We start from the raw sequence: 23222 nt of genomic DNA, 5'->3' as shown, positions 1-23222 counted from the left end.
AATTTCTGAGCTTCTGTGAATGAAACATCTTTGTGCTCTGTTGGGCTACCAGATTAACTGGTAGGTCTCAGGGGCAATCTTCATCAATATAACAGATTTCTTAAGCTCTCTTTTGGCAGTATTGGTGGCTGTGTGTTTTCAATATGATCCAGTAATGTTAGGATTTTTTTTGCCATTGTCTCCATGTATGTGTGAAGGAGTCACATGTCTTATTATACACGGTCAGGCTTCACTCTAACTGGAGCCACAATTTTAACACACTACACACCAAAACAATGATGTGCCGCCCTTGGGTTTTCTCTGAACTGTGCTTGGTTCCACTTTTACATCCTCGTGTGCTTTTTCCTGGTCACGGGTATTTCTCTGACTCTCACAGAGTGACCCACTTTTTAATTACTATTCCATGAGCACTAGAAGCAGGTTTGCTGATTCATGATGCAACAACGAATGCAACAGCGTCCCAGTCATTTTCTCCTCCACAACTACTGTGTTTTAGCTTTTGTGTTTACTTGCTGTCAATCACTGATCCTTGGCAGGTTCTTTGAAGAATGTTTTCATAGTGTGCCAATTGTTTCCTCCTGGTCCTGATGTAGTTTGATTATTTTGACCATCCTCCTTATCATTTGTAGTGTATTGAGAGGTGGCCTGTGAGCCTCTCTTGTAGATCTGGTGAGTACTGTGTTAAATAAATTCTAGGAGACACCAGGAGCTTTAGTACATGTGCTTACAGCACACACACAAATACACCATACACACATGACCTGTTTACCTACTTATGCTCATGTGCCTATCCGGTTTCCCACTTCAGAATTGATTTTGTTCCCACCATCACTGCAGGCAGTGAATTCCAGATCAGAACTCTCCAACTCCTCCAGCCAAAGCTTATGGATAGAATAGGAAGCATTTATTAATGTTTTAATTCTTATTCACTTATCTAGTCCCAACTTTTCTGCCGTTGCACTTCAATGAATGATCCATCAGCCAGCAGCCATTGTTGCCAAGGCATTAACTGAACGACAACAGCCATGTGTGGAGTTTCAGGGCCATTCACTTCAGATTTCATTAAAGCCCATTAATGTGTGGAACTGCTCAGCTAAAAGTCCACTTTACAATCATACGGTTCATTCTTAATGAAACATTAAATAATAATAAATCATCATTGCGTAACTTATAAAACGGAGCAATTAGCATCTTAATTTTTAGAGTTGTAATAATTCAATTTCACTTTATCCAGGTGTATAACTTGTCACAAAATATTCAAGAAGATGATCTGCAGCATTTACAGGTAAATGGACCATTATTATATATAACATATGTAAAGCAGTATCACCTTCGTGAGGGTAAATTATTTATCCTTGTGTCATTGTTTCATCTTCTTCAGCTCTTTACTGAATATGGACGACTTGCCATGGAAGAAACATTTCAGAAACCTTTTCAGGTCAGGAATAAATGTTTTACAATGCAAAGTTACCAAAGACTAATATACTAAATTAAACATTTATGTTCACCCCATTTAAAATTATTTAATAAATTCATTATTTTCCTATTTCAATCTTTTCTTGATTTCCTGCCCTCAACACTAGGCAGCTGTCCCGGAAACCTGCTGTGAGGATTTGTGTTTGCATCAGTTTTGAAGAAGCCGCTATAATGTGCACATGAATGATGCTGAATGAGTTATTCTCTGTTATATCTCTTAAACCTTTGGAAAGTACATGACTCCTGCTGTGTGCATACATCTAATTCCATATCCAAGCATGAACCCAGTCCATGCATTAATGGAAAAGATTTTACTGTGTAGCTAGTTACATATAACTTGATTCTAAAACTGGGAGAAATTGAATGTAGCTGAAACAAAAAGGAATCATGAATGCACTGGCTTGTTTGTTCCTTTTCTATTCATATGCAGAAGTCAAATTGAACCTCTTGGCAGAATTCCATTAAGTAAACTGGCAGAGTGTCTAAAAATTAAGAAAACTAATATTCTCTCCCAATATGGCTGTCAGACTAAAGATATTCTCTCTTTTTTAAATGTACAGTCTCTTATATTTCTAGTCCGTGATTGGAGTTTTCCATATGAATTCAACTATGGTCTTAATGGAGGAATACAGTTCCTGGAGAAACGTCTTAAGGTTTGTGTTGAACAATCTAGTTAATTGTAAACTACTTGGTAACAGCAGTGCTGGTTGCACCAATTAAGAGTAGATGTGGTCAACTGCTGGGGTGTAATTGTTACAATGTTTATGACTTTGAACTCAACTGACTGGGCAGCCTCCTGTTAAAAAAGTTCCTCGTTCATTTGTTCATGGCACTGCCTCTCTTTCCTCTGCAGGTTCTGTAGCTAAGAATTTGAGCAGTGGGCCTGCTCGTAGTCTTCTATTTAAGGTGCTGCACTTGAACAGAAAACAGCCCATAGGAGATCAGCACGAGTATCCGAGATTGATCCAGTTGTCTGATCTTTCTCTTCCTAATTATTTTAAAAAAAGTGATAATAACATTTGCCCACAAAGCATTCATGTGCATATACAGTTAATATTGAAGCAGATAATTGACAAGATGTAACACATTAGTTTCCTCTATGTGAAAGGAAGTGGGTAATTGAACAAGAACCCAGCTGAACTGTAGCAGCATTCACTGCCTGGAATGTAGAACTTTACACAGTGAGCATCTGGAAGTTTGCCATGCTACAAATGAAGGGCTATTCCACTACCTGACTGCACTAATCTAAGTATCATGATGTAAACCAGGGGACTGTACAACTTCAGAAAGATCAAGAAACATGAAATGATATTTAGCAAAGAAACCATGCACAATATTGTTCCTGATGTGAAGGTATAAGGAACCAGTCCGCATGGGAAGGTTGAACCACCAATAATCAGAGATTGAAACTGACAAGGAGATCATTGCCCAGGCTGTATCCTGTCTGCACTTTAAACCATGATGTTACCACTTGAAATGTAATGAAGTTAGGATATAAACCATAATGTTACCACTTGAAATGTAATGAGGCTAGAAGATATTACATTTCAAGTGGTGACATCACGGTATGAGGCTAGGACATGTATCATGAATGGTAGGGACTTGGAGAGTATTAAGGAACAGAAGGACCTCAGAGTACAGGCCATAGATCCTTGAAGGTGGCAACGCAGGTAGACAATGTAGATAGGAAGGGAAGGCATATGGGACACTGAATTCAGAAGTTGGGAGGTTACGCTCCAACTTTGAGACCTTGGTCAGGATACTTGAGTGAAGCAGAATGACTTGAAGAATGGAGTTGTAAAATGACTGTCAGATTCTTCTACTTTTCTAGTATGCCTGGCACATGCATGCCAGTGTTTCTCCTATTTAAATCTGCATCTCTTTGCTGTCTAATGGGTTGAAATCAAGGTTCATGCACTTAAAAATGTTGTTGAATTGTTTATGGATTCAAGATGTTATGTACCATAATTTTTCCCCCCCCTTTACAAACATATTCCAGATTTCGGAAAACCAGCATGAAGAACTACAGAATGTCAGGAAGCACATTTATTCTTGCTTTACAAATATTTCCTGCTTCCTAATGCCACACCCTGGCTTGAAGGTGGCTACCAATCCCAACTTCGATGGACGCCTAAAAGGTATTGATTCAACATTCATCGGAATGTTGTAGTGCTCATTTACTTTAAAAAAAGATGACTTCTCTGACATTTAAACAATACCTAAAATTTAAAGGTTTTTTTAATAGTTTGTATTGCACATCTGTGGAAATGTAATTTGCTGAAGCATAAAAATATATACCTTTAATCAAATCCTTTATTTTGCTCAGAGATCGATGAAGAGTTTATAAAACATCTGAAAGTTCTGGTTTCTTGGCTTCTTTGTCCTGAGAACCTTGAGCTGAAAGAAATTAATGGGAATAAAATTACTGGTCGAGGACTTGTTGAGTATTTTAAGGTAAAACTTCAAATGATGCTTTTGCTTTAAATTTGTAACATTATTAAAAAGTTCCTTTTTATCTAAATGTTGTAATCTTATATTCTTTATCCTTTCTTTGAGAACATTGCCTGATAAACTTTTTCTTGTTATCTACAGAGTTTTTATTTGTAAAACATACACATATGTGAAAACTATGTAGAAATGTATAAGGAAATGTTTTAAATTATATGTTGAATGCAACTCTTCGTCCAAAGGTTAGGTGGAGGATAAGGGAAATAATAACTAGAAGCTGGGAATGAAGGGAAACAGAGCAGCAATTTATTGGTGACAAGAGGCTTCCTCAGGATTAGAATGTCTTAATCAATCAAGGACTGGCTGAAACTAAAAGTGTAAAACATTAGTAGTAAAAGAAGGATTTGGCTCATTCAATAAAGGTTTCATGGATGAAGGGAATGGATGAAACAAGCAGAACTCTGACCATCTAAACATATCGAATAGGTTGTGAGAAGTGGTGGTGGAGAAGAAAAATTGACTACTGCTTTACAAGATAGGGAGTTCCATTTATCAGTCTTAATTACAAGATCTGCCTAAAAGCAGAGAATAGACTGGCTAGCAAAGGGGTAGATATATACCTAATGATAAAACCTAATGCACTTAAACCAACTTCCGCCCCCAGCACATAGTTACTTTATATTTGCATTATCTTTGAATACATATTAAGTAATGGTTTGCTGTTGAAAGAGGTAGCAATGCTGGATGGTTACTTGACAAAGTTCCAGAGCAGAGACATAAAAGATAATTTTCTTGGAGGGTTTTCCCGATGCTGAACTTTTTGGCCGTGAGTTTTAGTGATGGAGAGGTAATGCTGACTATCATTGACACACAGGTAAAAGCTGACCTTGTATTGATGTAATTATGTAAGTAGTAAATAAAAGGAGACCATGGAAAGCACATCTCTTTAGCACAAAAGGTGACATTTTTGAATATTTAATAGAGTTATTGTCTCCCAGGGTAACAACAATTGTATGTCATTGGCATCAAGAGCCTGAAAAATGAATAAATTATATTTTAAAAAAAGATATAGCAGCAGTCTATGGATAATGCTTAAGATGAGAGGTGCTAGCAGTATTTGGGTCTAGTATTTTAGCAGATGGTGGGAAATGAACCAGGAACTTTTCTGTATGGGAGAATTACTGACAGGATTAATTAACTCATTGAGCGATGAGGGTATCGTAATGAAATCTGATGTTTGTCATTATCCCCGAGTCATAAAAATTAGTTTGTTCATATTGAACGTACAACATATCAGTTTACTTACCATGAACTTTAAATTTTGTTTAAATTATACTACAGGCATATATAAAGATCTATCAAGGGGAAGAACTGCCACATCCCAAGTCTATGTTGCAGGTAGTGTAACTCAGTTACAAATACTTCTTTTGCAAATCAAAGTTTCTTTCTCTTCATGATGTTATCTATAACCTTGTTTATGGTGTCAACAGGTTTTCCCAATTGTATTAGTCAAAGTAAGATACCAATGTTTCACTCTGTAGTCCTGCAAAGCAATGGCCTACAAATCCAGATTAAATTAAAATGCAGTAACAGTAGTCCTTAAAGTAAAAAGTCCTTTATGAAAATACTCTCTATATTTTGTAGATGCAGCAAGTTGTAACATTCTAAGTGGAGCCAAGGATCAGGAAGGTGCAGGTTCCTTTCACTGGCATCCTAGTCTGTTTCAATGCTCTCAACACATCCATAGGAAAGGTCAAGCATCTCCCAGTTGGAGAGGGAAGGGGCTGGGTGGGGGGTGGGTGGATGTCGCAGGTAAAAGGGAAAAGCAGATGGGAAGACCCCACCATGTAGTAAACATGTACCAGGCTGTCAGGCGACTGGTAGCCCACAGACAAGCCCCTGGCCCCACCCTCTTCTACCAGTTGCCGAATGGTCCCAGGGAACTGGCAAACTGCGGGGAGGCTAGAAAGAAGAGTATCTATAGGTGGATTTATAACCTTGCAAAAAACGGAAAGTGTGTCATTTAAATGTGATTTCAATGCAGAACTCAAAACCAAGGTTAAGTTGACATTAATAAATTTATATAATTTGAGAGACATTTAATTAACAAATGTCAGAAATTGAATTGTGTTACGACCTGGAACAGGAAAAGCTGCCTTTCACTGAAGCACTATTTATTTCATGCTGTATCCCTTCCAACATTCAGATGCCACCTGGTGGTGAAAAGCTTCCTAAAACTGGACGCTGTGGCATCATGTATAACTTTGCTATGATGCAGTATTTCACACAAGTATCTGTTCAATTGATTGGTCTTAAATTAGGATACCTTTGTCTTGTCAATAATGAATTCCATTACATTTGTTGCAGCGTATAAAACATATACAAAATGTGTAAGGAGAGATTTGACTGTAAACAATAATTGAACCATTTGAAATACATAATTGATTTAGTTACAGGAACGGTACTTTTATTGGAGGATCATTTTCAGATTTGTTAACCCTTGTCCTGAATATTTGGGAGGTTCTTTTTAGCTTCCTGACTGTTTCTGAATCTGGGGAGAAAAGTAGTTTGAAGTCCTGGTGTCAGGCAGCACAGAAGCAGGCCTTCGGCCCAATTCGTCCACGCTGAGCAAGTTGTCTACTTGAGCTCGTCCCATTTCCCCGCATTTGGCCCATGTCCTTCTAAACCTTTCCTATCTGTGTACCTGACTAAATGTCTTTTTAACACTTAAATTAAGTGTACAAGGGGATCTAGACCAACTTGGGAATTTAACTTGGACAAGTATGAGGTGTTGTAATTTGGCAAGTTAAACCAGGGCAGGACTTGCACATTAAATGGTAGGGCCCTGGAAGGTGTTGCAGAACAGAGGGACTTGTTGTACTTGCCTTTATCACTTCTCCAGGCAGCTCATTCCATTTACCCACCACCCTCTGTATTATAAAAGGAATCTAAGGGGCAACTTTTTTATCATTCTCCTCTCACCTTAAACCTATGCCCCCTAGACTCTGCTGCCCTGGGAAAAGGCTGTGACCATCTACCTCATCTATGCCCCTCAAGGTTTTGTAAACCTCCATGAGGTCACCCCTCAGTCTCTTACGCTGAAGGGAAAAAGACCCAGCCTATCCAGTCTCTCCTTATAGCTCAAGCCCTCCAATCCCAGCAATGTTCCTGTGAGTTTTTTCTGCACCCTTTCCAGCTTAATGACATCCTTCCTATACTCAGGTGACCAGAACTGCACCCAGTATTCCAAGTGCGGAGTCATCAGTGTCTCGTACAGCTGTAATATGACGTCCCGACTCTTGTACTCGGTGCCCTGACCGATAAAGGCAAGCATGTCAAATGCTGTCTATCTGTGTTACCACTTTCAGGGAACTATGCACCTCTACCCTTAGGTCTCTCTGTTCTACAACACCTTCCAGGGCCCTACCATTGACTGTGTAAGTCCTGCCCTGGTTTAACTTGCCAATTTGCAACAACTCGCACTTGTCCGAGTTAAAATCCATTTGCCCAGCTACCAAGTTGGTCTGGATCCCCTTGTAAACTTAGATGACCCTCTTCCTTGTCCACAACATCAACACTGTTGGTGTCATCCCAAAACTTACCAACCATGTTGACAATATTGACATCCAAGTCTATAATAATCTCCACTACCCCTCTCTGCCTTCTCCCAGCAAGCCAATTTTGTATGTAATTGGCTAGCTCACCCTGGACCCCAGGTAATCTAAACTTCCAGATCAGCCAACCATGCGGGTTGATAACCATAAAGTCCTTGTAGACTATGTCTACCGCCCTGCCTTCGCATCAATCTTCTTGGTCACTTCTCCAAGAAACTCATTTAAATTCATGAGACATGACTTCCCACACACAAAGCCATGCTGACTCTCCCTAATCAGTCCTTGTTTTTCCAAATGCAGATAGATCCTGTCTGTCAGAATCCTCTCCAGTAATTTACCCATCATTGATGTTAGGCCCACTGAGCCTGTAGTTCCCTGGGTTGTTCTTGCAGCCCTTCTTAAATAAAGGCACCACATTAGTGACCCTCCAGCCTTCTGGTGCCTATCAGTGGCTGAGGAAGGTGCAAGTATTGCTGCCGGGGCTCCCATTTCTGCCCTAGCTTCCCACTTTGGCTGCTTGTATTTGGCCTTTGAAAGTATTGGCTGCCGTTTGTACTCACCTCTGCATATTTGGTTCCATTGACTTTGCTTTTGTGACCAAAAACAATTCCTCTACCAGGTATTTAAAAAGCAATTCAGTTTCAAAGTGCCTTTAATTCTCTCTGTCTCAATCAGATCAATATAATGGCACAGCCCAGCAAAGCAAAATAAAGTGAGTTCAAATTGGGCCATCCTTTGGGCAGTAGAGACCACTTAGAAACCAATTCAGCATGATTAGTTTGACAGGGATCCCTGAAGATCAAAGTATCACCTACATTAAGACACAGTCATCCAGATTTTCTTGTCCAAGTGAAGTTTAGTAAATGAGCACGTTATCCTAGGAGGAGAACACCGTGGCCTTACCAGGCCAACTGGGTTGAATTGAGGATGGGGTCTACTAATTTGTCCTGAATTAAGAAATTGTGCTCCTGTACTTGAAAAATCCAGAACTAGAGGACAATTTAAAAAAAATTAGTCCATTCAGGACTAAGAACAGGAAGCATTTTTCTCCACACACATTGCATTAAAAGTCTTCAATTCTTGTTAACAATACATTATGGCTGCTGAATCAATTGTAATTTTCAAGACTGATTGAAAATGCATTGGTCTTTATCTATATTTTGGTGCAAAATCAATCAGCATCAGCTAAAGTGCTTGTTTATCTGTATCACTCATTATTGCTGCATAGCAATTGCCTGCAAAACCTGGTTGAAATAATAGAATAATGGACAAAAGCAGCTCCAACAACACTGAAGCAGCTTGACACCATTGAGAGCCAAGTATCCCCTGGATTGGAATCCTATCCTCCACTTGAGGCATTTGCTTGCTTCATCAGCTGTGTACTGTGGCTCCAGTACCAGCTACCGCATGAACTGGAAGAACTTACAAAGGCTTCGTCAATGGCACCTCCCGTCCTTGTCCTCCTAGTTGGAGATGATAAGGACACATTCATGCCAATTCCTTTGCTATCAGTTCTTGGAGTCTTTCTTGCATTTACCCTCTAACAGAGAGAGGTTTATTCACCACAGCTGATGTGGGTGTGAAGGTAATGGCAGTTAGCCTGAGATATCCTCTGATAAAGTCTGGTCTGCCTGAATTCCTTTCGATTGATTGCTTCACTGGTAAATTCTTATGGCAGTGTCTACTCACCATCTCACAATGGGACAGTTGTATGATATCCTAGGAAACGCAGTAAAACAGAAAAATCTCGAATTTGGGTTTGTATTTATGCATTACAGGTTGGTAATAGGGCAAAAGTATTTTATAATTTTAGTGAATTACCCCAAGAGAATTCAACAAACTTAGTACTAGATTTCATAAAACTTTTATTCATTCATGACATCTACTGTTTATTCAGTACACACTGTCAAAACTTTGTTATTTGATCTCACCAATCTTTTTATCCTTTCATATAATTAAGGCCACAGCAGAAGCCAACAATTTAGCAGCTGTAGCATCAGCCAAGGACTTGTACAGTAAAAAAATGGAGGAGGTAAGGAAACTGCATTGCTGTACCAAGAGTGCAGTTTGTTTCTGGTTAAAGCTTCAACCTTTGAAGAACAAAGTGCATAGTTGCAGCACTGTAGTTGGGCAGTGATTTGCATAAAAAAATTTGAAAATATATCTGAATCGAGTTAACTTGATCTGCTTGGCCAGTATCCCAAATTCCCATTAAAGTCGGATGATACTGTAGCTGATTAGCAGATTATGCTGCAGGCATTTTAAATTCCTAATTAATCAGCTGCTTTCCCTCTCCTTCTAGTCAAGTTCATTTAATGCCATTGATTCAATCCACAGCTGGTACTTTGCCCTCCACTAACCAAATTGTTTGAAAAGATAAAAATGGGTTTGGAAACTAGAATTTATGACTTCTTACAAGATGTCAACATTTAAAATGAACTTTGACTATAAAACACCAGGTCAGCCCGAGGTTGTGGAAGGTGCTAAGTAAAGTCTATCTTTGTATGGCCACTGCCAGCAATTATATCTTGTGAATGGTAGAGAATATTCTTTTGTTTCTATTCATCCTGCCACACCCACAGAATCACCGGCAATGGCTTCTCTTCCCGTGTCCATGGTTATCTCTCAAGGATCTACATGCTGCCCTTTGGCAACACAACCTAACGACACGGTATCAGTTTCCGCATGTGCACCAATGATTCTCAGCTTTCCCTCATCACCTTTTGTCACTGCTCCGCTGTCTCACACTGTGTGCAGACATCTAGTACTGGATGAGCAGAAATCTCTTCCACCTACATATTAAGGCTGAAACCATCATCTTTAGCCCTGTCACCAGCTCTGTTCCCATTCAATCACTGCCATCCTTTTCCTTTGCAACTGAACCAGACTGCAGCCTTGGTGTCATGATTGGGTTTTTAGATTAACTTTTGCAAATTTTTAGTCTTGTGCCAATTTGACGTACTCCCTTGTGTTCACTTCTATTCCTATTTAGCTCAAATACTTTATTGTCCTTTAGATTTGTGGAGGAGATAGACCATTTCTTGCACCCACTGACCTCCAGAACAAACACTTGGAGCTTCGAGAAGAAGCTGTCAAATTATTTCGTGGAGTTAAGAAGATGGGTGGAGAGGAATTCAGTCGCCGTTATTTGCAACAACTGGAGAATGAAGTTGACGAGTTATACATTAACTACATCAAACACAATGATAGTAAAAATATATTCCATGCAGCACGTACACCTGCCACTTTGTTTGTGGTGATATTTATTATGTATGTAATAGCTGGAGTGACCGGATTTATTGGAGTGGACATTATAGCCAGCCTGTGCAATATGATAATGGGGTTGGCTCTGATCACCCTGTGCACGTGGGCATATATTAGATACTCTGGAGAATACAGAGAGCTTGGAGCTGTCATAGATCAAGTAGCAGGAGCCTTATGGGACCAGGTAAGTGTATTGCAGATCCTTATATGTGTTCTAGTACAATTGACTCTTTCTGGGACAGAGTCTTGTTGTCATCATGATACCAAAATACTACAAACAGCTTTAAGCTAGTGATACAGAATGTTTCTGTGCAATCTTTGTCAATGAAATAGTACTAATTAGACTTGAATTACCTCATTAAGAAACCAGGAGTTATAGTTTAACTAATTAGATTATCAACTTTCACATGCAAGGTTTTAGATTTTGGTTCAGCAAAAAATGTTCCTTAGCAACACCATGTTAGTTTATTTGACATTTCACTATGCTGCAACATTTGAGTTCGATTATCTGACATAACTGACTAGGGATGAACTGCCAAATACAGTCACGCTGGCAAATTGTACTCTACCTCCAAACTTCATTCCATTCAGTTCAGTATAATGTACTCTGCCTCCAAAATACCAGGTACCAATGTGGAATATTTAGTACTAATGACTGGAGATGAAGTTCTGGCAACCAGGCCCTCCAGGATGGGAAGAAAATACTTAAATTCTATTGCATTTGGTTGGTTCATATCATGTTTGCACACCATTCTCATGTCACATAACAGATCACTTTGTCAATTTTATTTAAAAAAACTGCACATATGGTTATTTTTGTAAAATAGTTAATACAAGTATATTTTCTTCAATGTGTTTTTAATTGATAAATGACATTATTAAGACTTTAACAAATGCGGCTTTGGATTCTTACCCAAATAAGGAGCCAATTTTAACTTGCAGTCAGTCATGACTAATCTTATTGGAAAGATTTGTAGTGATTGTTTTCTACTAAGAGATCAATAATAATCTGTACTGGAAGGAGAAACTGACACCAATTTCTATTCACTCGATGCATTTAGTACAAATAATATAATGACATTTGTTCACTTAAATCTGTATGATAAATACCTAAGTTTTTCTGTTCTTCCATGTGCTATTTTTAAAATTATACTAAGATTAGTTTTGTCCTTTCAATATTCTTCTTTCCTTTCTGCAATTCCATAGGGAAGTACTAATGAGGTAAGATTTCACCTTTTATACCATTGCCTAGTAGGCTCCGTTTTACCGTGTGGCACCATTCTGCCTTCACTGTTTCATGATCTAGTTTTGTATAACCATCTTCAGGTTGTGTGCTCTAGCAGGTTTTTAAACAAAGGTGATAACTTTTTTTGTAAAACACTGGGATTTTCTGAATGTTGAGTAACATTTATATTGAGTTCTTATCCTTTACAAATTAACTTTGCAAACAATTTGGAAAATATTCAGGAACAAGTTGCAGCAGCCAGAGCAGCAGAGAGGAGGAGCTAGCAGTTTTTAAAACGTTTTTTCAGTTGGGAGCTTGTTTTTCTCCAGTTGCAGCAGACAGAGCAGCAGAGGGGAGGAGCTAAGTTTTTTTTTAAAGAGTTGTGTGATTGGCTAAATGTGTGGCAATTCAGCCAATAAAAGCAGAGTAGGGTAAAGCAGAGCAGCCATTGGGACAGTGGGCCAGAGGCTTTGGTGAGGAGGCACAGGTGTGTAGCAGGTAAGAATAGGCAAGGTTTTTTTTATAGTAGTAACATCAAATTATAACTAAAGTAGGGGTGCAGGATTAGGTGATGTGTTGTAACTGCATGATGGGGGAACTGGTGAACCTCTTTGGTGACCACATTTGCAGCAAGTGTTGGTTGCTCAAGGAACTCAGGCTCAAAGTTGATGACCTAGAATCTGAGCTTCAAACACTGAGACGCATCAGGGAAGGGGAGAGTTACCTGGACGCTGTGTTTCAGGAAGCAGTCACACCCATTGGGTTAACTACTTCAAATTCGGTCTGTGATCAGGGACAAGAGGGTGTGACTGTAAGTGAGGCAGGTAGGGGGATTCAAGAGGTGGTGCTGGAGGAGCCTCAGCCCTTGAGCTTGTCCAACAGGTCTGAGATTGATGCTCCTGGTGCGGATGAGAGTGGGGGCTGTAGGAAGGATGAGCAGCTGAACAGTGGTTCAGGGAGCCATTCAAGAGGGGGCAGAGAAGAGAAATGTAGTTGTGATTGGGAATAGTATATTCAGGAATAGACACAATTCTCTGCCCCAAAGATCAAGAGATCCAAAGGCTGTGTTGCCTGCCTGGTGCCCGGGTTTGGGACATCTCATCTGACCTGCAGAGGAATTTGGAGCGGGAGGGGAAAGATCCAATTGTCATGATCCATGTGGGTACCAACGACGTAGGTAGAACAAAGAAAGAGGTTCTGCTGAGGGAATTTGAGCAGCTAGGGACTAAATTAAAAAGCAGAACCAAAAAGGTAATAATCTCTGGATTACTACCTGAGCCACGTGCAGATTGGCACAGGGTCAATAAGATCAGAGAGTTAAATGTGTGGCTCAAAGATTGGTGTGGGAAATGGGCACCAGTATTAGGGAAGGAGGGAGCTGTTCTGATGGGACAGGCTCCACCAAAACCATGCTAGGACCAGGGTCCTGGCAAATCGCAGAACTAGGGCTGTGGATAGGGCTTTAAACGAAATAGTTGGGGGGGGGGGGTTCAAAAGATTGGAAAAGTATGGATAAGGTAAAAGGGAAGGAGGTACTGAAGTTTCCAGAATAAAGAATAAGACAAAGTTTAGAAAGGGATAAGAATGTAACTTCAGGCAACATGGAGACAAATTTGAAAAGAAGGGTGGTGAGTACAGGACTGAAAGTGTTATATTTGAATGCATGCAGTATACAAAATAAGGTAGATGCGCAGTTAGAAATTGGCAGGTATGACGTTGTGGGCATCAGAGTTGTATTTGAAAGAAGATCGCAGTTGGGAGCTAAAATTCCAAGGATACACATCCTATCGAAAAGACAGGCAGGTGAGCAGAGAGGATGGGGTGGCTCTGTTGGTAAAAAAAAAATGAAATTAAATCCGTAGCCAGACGTGACATATGATCAGAAGATGCAATTTCTTAACTCTAGCCACAAGGATTCTACAAGGGTAAAAAGACCCTGATGGGAATTATATACAGGTCTCCAAATAGCAGCCAGGACGTGGGGTACAAATTACAACAGGAGATAGAAAAGGCATGTAAGAAGGGCAATGTTCTGGTGGTCATGGGGCATTTCAATATGCAGTTAGATTGGGAAAATCAGGTTGGTACTGGATTCCACGAGAAGGAATTTGTGGAATGTCTACGAGATGGCTTTTTAGAGCAGCTTGTGGTTAAACCCACCAGGAAAAGGCAATTCTGGATTTGGTGTTGTGCAATGAACCAGATTTGATTAGGGAGCTTAAAGTAAAGAAACCTTTAGGAGGCAATGCTCATAATATAGAATTCACCCTGCAGTTTAAGAGGGAGAAGCTAAAATCAGATGTTATCGGTATTACAGTTGAGTAAAGGTAATTAGAGGTGTGAGAGAGGAGCTGTCCAAATGTGATTGGAAGGGGACCCAACCAGGGATTAGGGTAGAGCAGCAATGGCAGGAGTTTCTGGGAGTAATTCAGAAGACGCAGGATCAGTCCATCCCAAAAAAGCAGCAGCATTCTGAAGGGAAGATGTGGCAACCGTGGCTGCTAAAAGACAGCAAAAAGAGGGCATAAAATATTGCAAAAATCAGTGGGAAGCTAGGAGATTGTGAAACTTTTAAAACCAACAGAAGGCAACTGAAAAAGCAATAAGGGGAGAAAGGATAAAATATGAAGGTAAGCTAGCCAATAATATAAAAGAGGATACCAAATTTTTTCCAGATACATAGAGTAAAAGAGAGGCAAGAGTGGACATCAAACTGCTGGAAAATGACACTGGAGAAGTAGTAATGGGGAACAAAGAAATGGCAGACAAACTGACTAAGTATTTTGCGTCAGTCTTCACTGTGGAAAACACCAGCAATGGGCCAGAAATTCGAGAGAGTCAGGGGGCAGAAGTGAGTGTAGTCGTTATTACTAAGGAGAAGATGCTTGGGAAACAAAGGTCTGAAGGTAAATAAAATCACCTGGACCAGATGGACTACACCCCAGGATTCTGAAAGAGGTAGTGGAAGAGATTGTGGAGGCATTAGTAGTGATCTTTCAAGAATAACACGAATCAGGAATGGTTCTGGAGGACTGGAAAATCACTAATGTCACTCCATTCTTTTTTGGGGTGGGGGGGGCGCAAAAGACGGGAATTATAGGCCAGTTAGCCTGACTTCAGTGGTTGGTGAGATGTTAGAGTCCATTATTAAGGGTGAGGTTTTGGGGTACTTGGAAGCTCATGATAAAATAGGCTGAAGTCAGCATCGTTTCCTTAAGGGGAGATCTTGCCTGACAAATTTGTTGGAATTCTTTGAGGAAGTAACAGGCAGGATAGACATAGGAAAGCCAGTGATGTTGTTTACTTGGATTTTCAGAAGACCTTTGACAAGGTGCCACATGAGGCTGCTAAACAAGGTAAGAGCCTGTGGTATTACAGGAAAGGTACGAGCATGGATAGAAGATTGGCTGACTGGCAGAAGGCAAAGAGTGAGAACAAAGGGGGCCTTTTCAGTTTGGCTGCCGGTAACTAGTGGTGTTCCGCAGGGGTCAGTGTTGGGTCTGCTACTTTTCACGTTATATGTTAATGATCTGGATGACGGAATTGAGGGCTTTGTGGCCAAGTTTGTGGATGATACAAAGATAAGTGGAGGGGCAGGTAGTGTTGAGGAAGTAGGAAGTCTGCGGAAGGTTTGGAGAATGGGCAAAGAAGTGGCAGATGGAATACAGTGTGGGGAAGTGTATTGTCTTGCACTTTGGTAGAAGGAATAAAGGCATAGGCTATTTTCTAAAAGGGGAGCAAATTCAGAAGTCAGAGGTGCAAAGGGACTTGGGAGTCCTAGTGCAGGATTCCCTAAAGGTTAACTTGCAGCTTGAGTCAGTAGTAAGGCAAATGCAATGTTAGCATTCATTTTGAGAAGGCTAGGATAAAAAAGCAAGGATGCAATGCTGAGGCTTTATAAGGTGTTGGTCACATTTGGAGTATTGAGAGTAGTTTTGGGCCCCATATCTAAGGATGGATATACTGGTATTGGAGAGGGTCCAGAGGAAGTTTACAAGTATGATCCTGGGAATGAAAGGGTTAAATGTATGAGGAGCATTTGATGTCTCTGGGCCTGTACTCGCTGGAGTTTAGAAGGATGAGGGGGGAATCTTATTGAAACCTGCCGAATATTGGAAAGCCTGGACAGAGTGGACATGGAGAGGATGTTTTTAGTATTGGGAGAATCTAGGGCTAGAGAGCAGAGCCTCAGAATAGAAGGACGTCCCTTTAGAACAGAGATGAGGAGGTATCTCTTTAGCCAGAGTATGGTGAATCTGTGGAATCATTGCCACAGATGGCTGTGGAGGCCAAGTCATTGGGTATATTTAAAACGGAGGTTGATAGGTTCTTGATTAGTAAGGGCATCAAAGGCTATGGGGAGAAGGCAGGAGAATGGAGTTGAGAGGGAAAAATAAATCAGCCATTATCAAATGGCAGTGCAGACTCGATGGGCTGAATGGCCTAATTCTGCTCCTATGTCTTATGGTCTAAAGTTTCATCTTGGTCTTGGACAGTGCTACAAGGAGGCGATACTGGTTTAGTTACATTTTTGATTTTAATGCTTGTCCCTTTGGTCAGCTCTTGGAGGCTTTGAATAAATATTATAAAGAAACACTGAATTTTAATAGAAAAAGGTTTAATCATTAAATTAGAATTAAATTTAAACATCCCTGATAAACGAATTAAAGAAATTTCTTTTGAATGTATTTCCTTTCAAATTCCTTTCCACAAGGCTACCTATGATGCAGATTCCTAAATTTGGACCAACATTGCTCTGCACTAGACTACGGAGATGTATGACACTCTTCGTTTCACCATCACTTTTTGTACTTCCCGCAAACAACGCAGGCAATTTTGGGAACTCATGACCATGAAATCATGAATAAAGATTTGCAGTAGAGTAGTATGCTGGAGCAAGTTTACATCATGAAAGTTATATGGAATTCTCTTTTTTTATAAAAGTCACCCTGGTATGATGTGGTAGTCCTGTTGGTCAAACAAATATAAATCAGATAAACTTCAAATCCTAGAAAACAAAATCTGAAAATGAAAGTATGTGGTAAGTTAGTCAGGAATAGATATTTCATTCCCACAATATTAGGATACTAAGGTGATTCAGCAGCTGCATTAAGAATGCTGTTGTAAGATGGTTATATTACTTTAAGTAAATCAAAAGAGATTCTTAAACTAAAAAAACCAGCAGAAAGTGTAATTATGATAATTAGGGTTAGCGTTTGCTTAGTCAAATTGGTTTCAACAGATGGCCAGTACAGCTAGCCTGATTGTGGAGAAATCATACTTTAACAATTTTCTATTCAACAAATGCTTGGACATGTAAGATTATTCAACACATTATGTAACAGTACGATTAATGGATAATGCACAGGCAGAATGACAAATCTAATTTTTAAGCCTAAAAATCTAATTTTGTAAAAGGTGAAAATTTACATTGTAAAATCAATAAAACAGCACCTTGGGGTCATCTTAGTTATCCATTACAATTGTCTTTCCTCACCCTACCTGAGCCATTAAAGATAGGTTTCCTTACGTTTGAACTTAAACCTAACTTGTATACAAAAGTAATTATTTAAAACACTGCTTTCTTGACAAGGATGTCAGAATGGAAAAACTGACTATTGAGCACAATTTGCAACTTCCTTTTAAGATGTAAAAAAAATAAAATGCATAAGAAACCGTGCAAAATAAACACTTTGTAATAACCACATTACACTCGGAAAACATGACTGGTCAGAATGGAAAATCTTCTGAAATCTGACCTTATAATAAAAAGGTTCATCATATATTTAGCACTTTTACTCCCGACTTGCCTTGGCTGTGTGAATCATTGCTGGCCAGCAGGGGGTGCAGGCATCATTAATGCACAAACGAAAAACAATAGCATCAATTTACAGTATACTACAAGTTTAAAAAGATAACCAGTATCAATATACAGAGTTGCCACATTTCATTTGGAAACTTATGAAAGTGAATTACAGCTTGAAACTGAGGTCTTGGAAGTCATATTTATCTTAATATATCCTGTTGGCTTTACAATGGATGCAATGAAGGCTTTTGCTGGTGGCCTACAAATGAATGCAGCAGTTGTCTTAAACTTTTGCTCCAATTAATTTTGTTATTGACTATTTGGTTACGGAAACATCTGACCAACATCTTTCCAGCCACACCCTTAAAAACTTAGCCACATGACTTTCCATAGATTAAATACTATTATTCAGTGTGCTGTACCAATCAACTTAGAATATATATTTAGATAAATGTGAGATAAATATTTAGTCTAAGCCATCATAAGCTTTTGAGCATTTTTTTCTTAGATTCAAAGAAATATTTATAGGTATGATTTGTTACATTTATCAGCTGTCTTCCCACTGAAGCAAAACTAAAGTGTATTCTCTTATAATTCTGAAAATTAATTTCCCTATAGAATTATACTACTGATTTCACAGGTTTCCTAAGACCAACAAAAACATCTTAGTGCTTGCAAAAGACACCGTCCACTACTGCTCTGCCTACATACCTGAATATTAATTAAATAAAAATGGTGTAACATTCAATGTACATGTGGTACTCAGATGGAGCAGTTATGAAAGCACAGGACATTTATTAAATATCTAAGGGTTAATAGGCTTAAAATGTACCTTTAAGGTTTCTTAACAGTCCCCTAAGAAATGTTGATTTAATCCATGTGATGTAATATTGCTATCATGGTTCCTTTAAGCATAATGAAAGATGTTTTTGTGTCCATGTAGGCTCTATTCAGGCTATACGATGCGGCTACAAGTCACAGACACATTTATCACCACACCTTCCCTGCAGCACAGCCAGAAACCAGTGCAGACACCAGGAAGAAAAAATGATTCGACCAGATTTCTCTGCGTATAATCACAAGGGAAAATTGTCATTATTGTGCATTCACATGCCACTAATCCAAGAAGTGCTATATAAATGGAAAGCCAATGATAGCTTAAAACTAAATGAAATCATATATCAACACTTGAACACTGTGCTGGCTTTCACTTAGTTATGTTGCAAATCGTACTGTAAAGATGTGCTAGTTTGCATGATTTTTGTTAACTGTTGATGAGTCAAATGTTCTTCCATCAAGAATATACAGTAATTTCTTTTTAAATCATTTCAAAGAACAATTGACATTTCCATTCAGCAGAACATTTGTCTTCCGTAGGAACTTCCATATTCCATTACAGCATTGCATATTTATTGAATGTTTCAGGTTAAAACACATCTTAAAATGCAGGTTGTCTTTACAGTTAAAAGTTGCAATGCAATGTATTTTAAAATTCGTCATTTGTGTTCATGAAGACAGATATTTCTACAAATGTACGATAAATTTGTTTCATTTTAGGATAGCTGTGCTTAACAGGTCCTTTTGGATGTCCCAATATAAAACAAAATGTCAATTGCAAATACATCTGCTTCAATTTAAGGCCAAAACTGGCAGTTGAACAAAAATCAGATCAATAAGCTATTGCTGCTTTTAGTGCAGAGCACAAATACACTATGTATAAAATCTAAGTCAAATAGCTGCTCCATTCTAAAACTAGTTCTTCCTTTCATTCTGTAGATAATGGCTATTGTGCATAAATGAAGCCCTAATTTTACAGAGAGAAAAATAAAAACTCAGATCGTCTGAAGTAAAAAGGAAATTGGTATCGTAAAATATTTTTAAATGAGGCAGAAACCCTGGCTAAAGTGCTTGTTATTGTTACAAAGTTCACATTCAGGGCAGTTTTAACGGATGTAATTAAATGTTCAGCATGAACATGAAATCAAAATTAAAGAACAATCTCCAGGTAAAGAGTTCTGCAGCCTGGTGCTGTTTATTTTCTGGTCTGTTTATTGCTACCAAAAATCTTTGTGGAATTTAACTTACAAAATTTAATAGATCTTAGCAGAAATTCACAATGTCAATTAGGTGATTTCTATACCATAGTAATAGCAATCTCCAGTTAGGCAACACTTAAAAGCACCACCCACACCCTTGCCCATCTAAAGCACAAATAATGAGGAAGTATTTTTATAACAATCAACTATTCATAATTAAAAGTTTCTTTCTCATTTTATTTGTGCTGTGCTTCCTTCATGAGATGTTAATCTTGGCTGCATGTTTGATGGGGGGTGGGGAATAAAACATTAGATATAACTGTTCCATCTTTCCCTTTTAAACTTTTATATTTAATATTTATTCTTACACTTTAATTACATGCAGAAAAACTGTTCATTTCATTATCTTAAGTATTTTATCTATTCACTTCTGCTCTTGCACCCATTATATCATTTTGCCACTTCCTGCTTCAATGCTGTTATAAATCACTGCAACACAAGATTCATGGGTAATCATTATAGCAGCTGCAACTGCTAAATGAAACTGAAGTTCCACAAGAGGCTACACAGAATTGGAGGTAGATGAGGGAGTCATTTAGCATTTCATTCTTAATCAGAGTTGAACTGCTGAAAATTTGTTGTGTACTGTGCCATTTTCACTGTTTATTGAATGTGAAAACTAATTTTAAGTGTTAAACACTGATTTACAAATTAAAAATGAAAGTTTTGTCCAAGCTTCATAGATTTAAACTATTTGATATCACATATAATACCCACTTAAAAATGATTGCACTGGGTTTTTTTTATTATAAGGGTTAAATTACTTTATGGTAGCAGACCCAACTCTGTGGATAACACACGTCAGCTACTTTTAGTTTTTTTTTATATATCGATAAATAGATTCAAATTTGGAAATAATTGTGCCTAATTACTGATGTCAATGGCAAGATATAGGGAAAAAATAAGTTTATAACAAATATGAATTGTTTGCATTATGGTTATGACAACCTTTACATAGTGGGAACTAAGAAAAACATGAAATGATCATGAAAGTTGTACCTCTTTTTCCTTGGGTCACATTACAAGCTGGGTAGCCTCATTGGCTCGATGGGGCTCCAGAAATTGCAAATGTGCCATAAAGCTTCGTGTCTTGTAGGAGCCATGGGACCTAATACTACTTCATCCTCCTAACTTAAATTTCAAAGATGATATAACAGAAACAATACCCTATCTCAAGGCTGTAAGGAAAAAAGTAGATCCCCAGACTTTTCTGGAAAAAATGTACTTGGGAGCTCCATCAATGTTCCTTCCCAACTGAACAGGTCCAATTTAAGTGGCATTTCAAATTCTTATCTGGTTATATAGTGTAATGTCATTCTTTGCACTTTTTAAATATTCAGTTTAAAATAAGAAAGCTGAAATGCAATTAAATCTTAGCAAATACTGTTATGATATTGCAAAAAAAACTGCAATTTATTCTTGCCTTATTGTAATTGCTTAAACCATTTGATAAATAAATACTTAGTGCTACAGTGATATTTGCTTTGCCAAATGATTTAAAACTTAAATGTATTACATTTTCAATTTATAGACTTAGCTATGCATCCATTTTCTAATGAAAACATTAAAATTAGTTATTCCACATAGCCATTCTCTGCCTGTCTGAATAATAGATTTCATTTCCTCAAGTTGAAGTAGCCATTGTACTTTTGTCAATACCATTTACAACTCTATTTGGAAATAACCACTGGCATGTACGTTGATACGTGCAAGGAATTACAGTTTTCCTTTACTGGTTTCAGCAATGTAAACTCGCTGAGAGGTTTGCCTGGATCTGAAATGTTGAGGCCTTTGTGTGGTGTATTGTGATGGGGGTCACACAGGTTGATGGAACATTCCTACCCATAAAAAGGCTGACAGTCACATCACATGCTGTGAAGTTTCTTTTGAATACGAATGGAACCCAACACTACAGCACATTTGAGAAACCACAGGCAGAGGCCAGCCAACCAGTTTGAGACTTGCATTTTGTGTGGGAGTTGCTGATTTGAATTACACTACATGCCAACAGTTTGCCACAACATTTATAAACATGTTCTCACAAAATGCAAGTCATGGTAACAGGTAAGCAAAATTATTCAGCATTTTGGTCTTTGAACTTTTCAGTTTTCACGACAGAAGTTTTCTATGATTACTTCAGTTTCAGCCCTTACAGACACCAATGAGCCTTTAGGTCCCATAGGTAAAATATCTGAGCAAAATTGGTAATACAAACATCAGATAAAACACGTGCAGTTATAAATGAATTAAAAGATTACCTCACATCACATTTACTGCCTCCAACTTACCAGGAAGAGTGACAAAAGATTTCCCTAAAAATATAGCTTTGGTTAGTAAGTTTGGGGAAGAAATGATATTTTAATATCAAAGGAATTAAATCCCCAAACCCTACAGATGAGCATTGATCTTTTGTCAATGCTTAGTTAATTATACCAAGGCTAATGAAAGGATTGAGTATGCAAGTGGGAGTTCTGACAACCAATTCTATATGCTAAACATCACAATCTGCAGGAAGCACACAAGGAAAGAGTACAACACAACGATGTTGAACAAGACCAAACTGTGACTATAGAAAAGACGGGGTAATCTATGAGTGATTCCCTCCCTGAATCATATATAGATTTTCTACCATTTATTTCGAATCAGGAACACAAAATAATATCCACTATTTGTCTAGAATGGATGTCGTAGAAATAATGCTCAAATATATTGTTGCTATCCAGGATATTTTTCTGGCATCCCTGCCAATGGACTCAATTATAGATCAATCCATTGATGTACAATTTACAGGAGTATGAAAGCGATAACATTACAATCACATTATCACTGAAAATAAATCACTCTTACCTTGTCAGCCTCTTTTCCTCACAAATTATCTGCAAGCATTTCGCAGCACCAATGGTTGTCACTGAGGTAACAAAAATTCCGATGTTGAATTGCTATTTTTATGGCTAGCATTTATTGCTGGGCCATTTAATAGTCAACCACATTGGACTCACATAAAAATCAGACCAGATGAAGATGGCAGGTTCCTTCCCTAAAAGATACTCCTCAGCCAAGAGAGTTCCAACCACACTTGCCATTGTGGGATTTGAATCCAGGTCTCTGAATCGTTAGTCCCCACATCTGGGTTACAAGTCTGGTAAGTTAAGCACTGTGTACCACCATATCTTGAAACCATTTAGGTATAGATCTGACTTACTAAATTTGTTGCTTTCACAGTTCTGACAAAGTTTTCGATCTGAAATATTAAGCTTCTTTTTCATAGATGCTACCTGACCTGCTAGCTGTTT

The 23222-nt window shown here is 38.5% G+C and overlaps 1 protein-coding gene across 2 annotated transcripts in view; it reads left to right on the top strand.

The window, feature by feature from the left end:
• The window catches only part of atl1 (atlastin GTPase 1), a 54059-nt gene extending 32606 nt beyond the window's left edge, over positions 1 to 21453 (top strand). Inside the window, exons 5-14 of one of the 2 annotated variants that reach the window (XM_052031274.1) lie at positions 1235 to 1285; positions 1382 to 1438; positions 2037 to 2129; positions 3476 to 3614; positions 3803 to 3930; positions 5266 to 5322; positions 9499 to 9570; positions 10555 to 10986; positions 12009 to 12023; positions 18777 to 21453. In XM_052031274.1, coding sequence (XP_051887234.1) covers positions 1235 to 1285; positions 1382 to 1438; positions 2037 to 2129; positions 3476 to 3614; positions 3803 to 3930; positions 5266 to 5322; positions 9499 to 9570; positions 10555 to 10986; positions 12009 to 12023; positions 18777 to 18884 — 1152 coding nt within the window. In that variant the 3' untranslated portion in view covers positions 18885 to 21453. The remainder of the gene's footprint in view (positions 1 to 1234; positions 1286 to 1381; positions 1439 to 2036; positions 2130 to 3475; positions 3615 to 3802; positions 3931 to 5265; positions 5323 to 9498; positions 9571 to 10554; positions 10987 to 12008; positions 12024 to 18776) is intronic. The other variant, XM_052031282.1, reaches the window with a different exon arrangement.
• Positions 21454 to 23222: the final 1769 nt, after the last annotated feature.

The sequence above is a fragment of the Pristis pectinata genome, chromosome 1 (assembly GCF_009764475.1).
Source record: "Pristis pectinata isolate sPriPec2 chromosome 1, sPriPec2.1.pri, whole genome shotgun sequence".
In the NCBI taxonomy this organism is placed as follows: Eukaryota; Metazoa; Chordata; class Chondrichthyes; order Rhinopristiformes; family Pristidae; genus Pristis; species Pristis pectinata.
The sequence above is the reverse complement of the archived record's forward strand: the minus strand, read 5'-3'. Positions and strand labels throughout refer to the sequence as shown.